The sequence below is a fragment of the Mastacembelus armatus genome, chromosome 18 (assembly GCF_900324485.2).
Source record: "Mastacembelus armatus chromosome 18, fMasArm1.2, whole genome shotgun sequence".
Lineage (NCBI taxonomy): Eukaryota > Metazoa > Chordata > Actinopteri > Synbranchiformes > Mastacembelidae > Mastacembelus > Mastacembelus armatus.
The window spans coordinates 408,594-415,039 of NC_046650.1; the positions used below are offsets into that span (position 1 = coordinate 408,594).

The 6,446-nt window shown below is 41.0% G+C and overlaps 1 protein-coding gene across 1 annotated transcript; it reads left to right on the forward strand.

Moving 5' to 3' along the window:
* The first annotated feature begins 4,593 nt into the window (after nucleotides 1–4,593).
* On the forward strand, nucleotides 4,594–6,236 carry LOC113124684 (P2Y purinoceptor 3-like). The gene has a single exon (XM_026297741.2). The coding sequence runs from the start codon at nucleotides 4,692–4,694 to the stop codon at nucleotides 6,096–6,098; it is 1,407 nt and encodes a 468-aa protein (XP_026153526.1). The 5' UTR covers nucleotides 4,594–4,691; the 3' UTR covers nucleotides 6,099–6,236.
* Nucleotides 6,237–6,446: the final 210 nt, after the last annotated feature.

The window sequence follows — 6,446 nt, forward strand, 5'->3', positions numbered from 1 at the left end:
GAAGCTATTAGCTGCTCCTGGAAAACATCCTTTTTTTTCATGTGGCCTCCATTCAGTCCATAGAGAAAAATGTGTACCCCTAGTGATAGGGTTTTTAACAAAACAATGATTTGTGAGATTAACTGTATTAAATCATGGTGTCTGTACTTGATCTACAAATAGTAGATCCTAAGGTCAGAATGACTTGAATTTATGAGGTCTTCATTTTAAGAGTGAGATTTTAGATTTTGGTTTGAATATTTTGGTTTTTTAAGCAGCATTTAATGTTTGATGAGCTATACCTCCAAACAAATGTTAACCTCTATGTTGAACTTTATATTTGTAAACTTCATAATTAAATCAAAGAAAGTATGATACATATCAAATGCATGCTAAAGATTTCAGAATGTTTGGATGTGTTTTCCAGTATGGTTTGCAAAACGGTTGGCACAAAAATAACCAATACTGCCTCAAAGGTTACAGGCCTTCCAACTCCTCACCTCACACGGTTAAATTTAAAGGCCATAACCCACATCACACATATAACACAGGATCACACTCATCCACTGTACCGCTACTTCATCCCACTGCCATCTGGATGTAGATAGAGAACTCTTAGATGTAATAGAAAGCGTTTTAAAAATACCCTCATACCATCAACTATCTCTTCCTAGTAAAGCCACTAGTAAAGACTGTTGGGGTGGTCTTATCCTTTGCACTATGTGTATTAATGTATGTATGTGTAATGTTGTTCGCATGAACAGAATCTGTGAAAATGAATTTCCCCTCTGGGGACAACAAATTAACTAACATTTTAAGTCTATATGATTTAGTGTAGTTTTTCTACGATTTCAGAAAGCCAATTTCCAATTATTACTACTTAAAAATTTATTACCAAGATCTTGAATTTTGAGTTGTGTAGCCGATTACAATGAACATCAAGTGTGCAGTCAATAAGTGGCGTATAATACATGCAATTCAGTATCTTGTTTACAGATGAATTTGTGAAGAATCATATTATCGTAAATGTCATGCATATGTAAAACACTGTTTCCCAGCCAATTTTGTCTGTGAAAAAGCTTTATATAAAAGCTATATATATATATATATATACATGTATATATATTAGCCTATTAGCCAGAAGGTGGCTGATGGTTGCTCCATTTCATAGTCGGTATCCAAAGCCAATCTTAGTGATGACCTGGCTAGGGGGGGTTAGGGGTTCAGGCCTATGCAGAACAGCAGCGGGGACAGAACATCTCCTTTGTAGATGCCGCACTTGATGGAAACTTGTGCAATCAGCTTGAGGTTGGCCACTAGGGTTGTTTTCCAGTCCCATTGAGTTCCTTATGAAGATTCTTAGAGTCCTATTGATGTTGCATAGCTCCAGACATTCCAGGATCCATGTGTTAGGCACTGAGTCATAGGCTTTCTTGTAGTCAATCCAGGCGGTGTACAGGTTGGTCCGTCTGGTCTTACAATCTAGTGACTACTTTATCTAGCAGTAATTCAATTCAATTCAATTTTATTTGTATAGCGCCAAATCACAATACAAATCATCTCAAGGCACTTTACAAAAACTCCACTGACAGTGGAGAGGAAAAACTCCCTTTAACGGAAGAAAAAACCTCCAGCAGAACCGGGCTCAGTTTGGGCGGCCATCTGCCTCGACCGGTTGGGGTGAGTGGATAGAGAAGAGAGAAAAGAACAGCAACAATAAACAACAAATAGACACTGCAGGTTGGTGGGGCCAGTAACTGCACATCAGCGATATACAGCTCCAGGACCAGGGACACCTGCAGAAGGTACAGAGAGAACAGAGAGAGAGGGAGAGAGGGAGAGAGCACAAACTAGGGGAGAGAGAGAGCACAAGGTTAGTTACATTCAATGGTGGAATATACATGAGGTGGGAGGAGAGGAAGAGAGGGGAGGGGAAGGGAAGGGAGGGGGGGGGTTAGCGTAGGGGAGCTCAGTGCACTGATGGTCCTCGGGCAGTCAAGGCCTATAGCAGCATAACTAAGGGATGGTTCAGGGTTGCCTGAAGCCAGCCCTTAACTATATGCTTTGTCAAAGAGGAAGGTTTTAAGTCTAGCCTTAAAAGTACAGAGAGTGTCTGCCTCCTGAACCCAGGCTGGGAGCTGGTTCCACAGGAGAGGAGCTTGGGTAGCAGTAGTTGATGTTTTGCTCCGCTGGTGTCCTTACCCATTCCTTTCTGTGCTCCGCTCATGTATTTAGCCATGTGCTTACTCATCCCAGCTGCTATGATGCCTGACAGGAGCTTCCATGTTGTGCAGAGGGGCGGTATGTGGATGGGACTGCTCCCTTTTAGGGGTCCTTCAGGATCAGGACTGCCCTGCCTTCAGTTAGCCACTCTGGGTGAGCCCCATCCATTAATAGCTGGGTCATTTGAGCTCAGGTCAGCTGCTCTTGTGTTGAACGTGTGGGGGCTTGTTATTGGGGCTTGGTACCCAGTCTCGGGTGGCGTTTGGCGATGGTATTGTTTGATGTGACCTTGCATCCTGGCTCCCCCTTGCCATAGCATTTGTGTTGTATCTCTTCAGTCTCCAGTTGTGATAGCAGTTGCCGTTTGCGGATGTTGGAACACTGAGCTACTAGTTGTTTTGGCCCTAGTCTAGATGGTGGGCTTCGAAGTTTCCATAGGTCCCACATCCTCATCATGTAACCCCTATCGCTGGGGTTACTCATGTAGTAGCATTCCAACAGTTCTCTATTCTCAGTCCTTGTCCATGAGTGTCGTGTTTCAGTAGCCCATTTCTCATCAGGTTGCCCTGGTTCCCTAGCACCTGACACAGACCTTGTTGACCTGGACGATGTCCGAGCCGGTATAACTCCTGTATTTCTATCACTCATTTGTAATGAGGTAGGCTAATAGCGTTAAGGGATTCGAACCCCCGATCCTTTGATCTCCCTGCCTTAACCACTGATCTATCCAGCCATGTATAGGTGTTTACTTATTACTAGATAGATAGATAGATAGATAGATACATTGGTGAAGTTGAGTCACATTTATAAAGCAACATTGTTTGATATGTAGTAGCATTTGTTAAATGTTTCATTTTGTGAGTAGTTAATAGGCTAAAATGTGGAAAAACTGCATAGACTTTTATTAAATTCTGTATCATAGAAATTCCTTACCAGACCCTTGAAAGATTACTTCAGTTTCAAAGTCCGTTACAGTGAATATCAGGACTGGCACATTATTCATTCATTCATCCATCTATCCATCCCTTATCTATACCAGCTTATTCGTTAACCAGGGTCACAGGGCTCTGCTGCAGCCTCTTTCAGCTCTCTTTGGGTGAAAGGCATGGGTATACAATGGTCAGCTCACCAGTCCATCACAGCGCTCATTCCACATTCATTTTTGTCAAATTAACATTACCTGTTTGAGGTAATGCCAAAAAGAAGTTTTATATCTCTCTTAACCTTTTACTGCATTAGACTTCCTTTGGAAGCAATAACCTCAAAGGAGTCTTATAGCTGTACAAGCGCTCTGCAATGTTAATGAGGAAATTTGGACCATTCACTTCAACTGAGACATATTTTTGGGATATTCTCTCTAAGGTTAATCCACAGCAGACCCAGAATCAGCCACATCATGATGCTGCCTTGACTTCACTAATTGGATAATGTTTGAGCATTTTGTATTGTGCCTTTGGACTCATCTTAGCACTAGTCTCGATTTGTAAACAGTTTGTCTGACTGGGACAGTGGTATTAAATAATGGTATTAAATGTACATGTAATTTTGAATAATTCCACAAGGTTTACTTAGTCTTTCTTGCCATTGTATTTGTATTTTAATGTTAACATGTTAGTGGTTGAAATTCTACCCTTATTTACTTATAATGAATTGCTAGTATGAATGGCCCACTTAACAAACACAGTTGCACCCACCAGTGTGTTGGATTCTAATATGTAGGGAACAGCTGATAGTAAGCCTTTCAAATGAGAACTTGAGTGTTGTCTGGGTGAATCCTGCTTAACTGGAAAATGTTGATGATGATACTAGCCCTTTTTTGGTTGATATAACAGATTATCTTTTGCACTTGTAAAGACAGCATTGAGGATAGTAAGTGAAGATTGATGTACGGATGGATGCATAGAGACACCTAGGGCAAATGTGGTTACTTATTGCTGAGTTAATGGGGTGAGAATAGACTGAATCAGCAGCATACCCTTGTACACAGGGAGGCAAACAAGCACCAAGAATCAGTAGCATATAACACGAGGTCAAACACATTGTACAAAGGCCTTAGTCAACAGCCAGAGAATTACTACCTGACTAGCTCTTTCCATTTGTCCCCCTCAATATGAGCCAAGAAAACAAATGTAGCATGTTTTCCAAGCAGACTACGCTGTACTTGATTGGTGCATTTAGCATGCTAAAATTTTCATAGTGTTAACATGTTAGTGTTTATGAGATGACATACCAGAATGATCACATGTCACCTAACTGTAAGTTCATCAGATGAAGTGAGATCCTAAATAATAACTAATTTGTGTCTTTGTCTCTAGGTAAACACGTCATGGATCTGAAATCATCTGGAAATCTATTATACAGGATTATACAAAAATTATGTTAAATAGTACAGAGGACAAGGATGATAAAGAAGACTGACAGAATCACCAAAACACAAGTCACAGCCTTGTTCAACTTTTCCCGCACATGAAAGTCACTTGTTTATCACAATGTCATCCAGAGGTGGACTTCCTCCCAACTTTAATGGCTCATCACCCTCTTCCTCTACCTCCACCAAACCTCCATCTTTGTCTTGCAACATAGATGAGTCCTACAAATACATCTTCCTACCCATCTGTTACTCTTTCACATTCATCTTCAGCATCATCCTTAACACTGTTGTCCTGTATCGCTCCTTCCGCCAGACCAAGCGCTGGAATACCTCTCTGATCTACATGGTCAACCTGGCCTCTACAGACTTCATGTATGGCCTGTCGCTGCCTTTCCTTGTGGCTAGTTACATCATGCGTGACCGCTGGGTCTTTGGGGACTTCATGTGCCGCTTGGTCCGTTTTCTCTTCTACTTTAACCTGTACTGCTCCATTTTTTTCCTCACTTGCATCTCTATCCACAGGTACCTTGGTATCTGCCACCCAATGAAAATCATCACACTAGAGACCAAGAAGGCTGTCAAATGCACCTGTGTCCTTGTTTGGGTTGTTGTTTTTGCTTTGACTTGCCCTATCTTCCGATTTGCTCAGACTGGTCATGTGACAAGATTGGCAGGGCTTGGCAGTAATGCAAGCAGTTCTGACAACACAAATCATAAGACATCACTGATAAATGGTAATACCAGCTCTGGTGACTTGGGCTTAGTCATTGAGGAGTACCAGAACTGTTGGGATGATGCCATAGATAAGGAGTTTCCTGATTATGTACCTTATGGCATCATACTCCATTTGCTGGGTTTTTTTGTGCCTTTTTCCATTATTGCTTGGTGTTACTCTCATGTTGTTCTAACCATATTTAGGACTCTGCAATTCCGACCCTCATCACACAGAGGTCCAAAAGAGGAAGGATATGAAGTAGTGGAGAAAAGAGAGAGGAAAAGCCCTGTAATAGTTGGAAAGGGAAGAAGAGGAAGTAATGGTCTTATAAGGGCAGTAGGAAGAGATGAAGGAATTTCCATTTTTCTTGGCGCCCACTCCCCATATGCCAATCGCAGACGTAAATCTATCAAGACCATTATAACCATCACCCTCCTCTTTGCTCTGTGTTTCTTTCCTTTTCATGTTACTAGAACCATCTTCCTACTGTTGAAAGTAACAAAAAAAGTACCCTGTCGCACCATGACTATGGTCTCCATGTGCTATAAGATCACAAGGCCTTTGGCATCCTTCAATGCATGGCTCAATGCCCTTCTTTACTTCCTGACAAAAGACAATGGGACTCACTGCTGTCAAGCAGTAAACACCAACAACCACCAACATGGTGGGCTTCTACTGCCACTGAGGATAATGGAAAAATGGAGGAATGCAGAGGAGGGAGGGATGGATGACCAAATTGACAATATAGATAATAAAGCATTTCACAACAGTCCATCATACATGAACAGAGCAAGTCAGACATACAGTTGAATGAATGTTTTCATGAGGACTAAAAGAACAGATTTTAGATACACTGTTTGTTGTCTATTGTCTTTTACCAAAATATTATACAGTGTAATAAGTATATATGCCTACAGTGTTATCAATATGACCTTGAAGACATTAATATGGCTTTGGTACAGTCTATGGGAAAAACTATCATTAAAATCCTCCTAGAGCTTAATGTTATCTGAGTTTCATGAATACCTAAGTTTCAGAATTAAATTCACGAGTATTTGGAACAGTGTTCCCTTTATTTTCCCATCATTTCTCTCTTTTTATCACTAAGATGAATGTTTTCATGAGGATTGACAGTGTAAAGATAGATAGATAGATAGA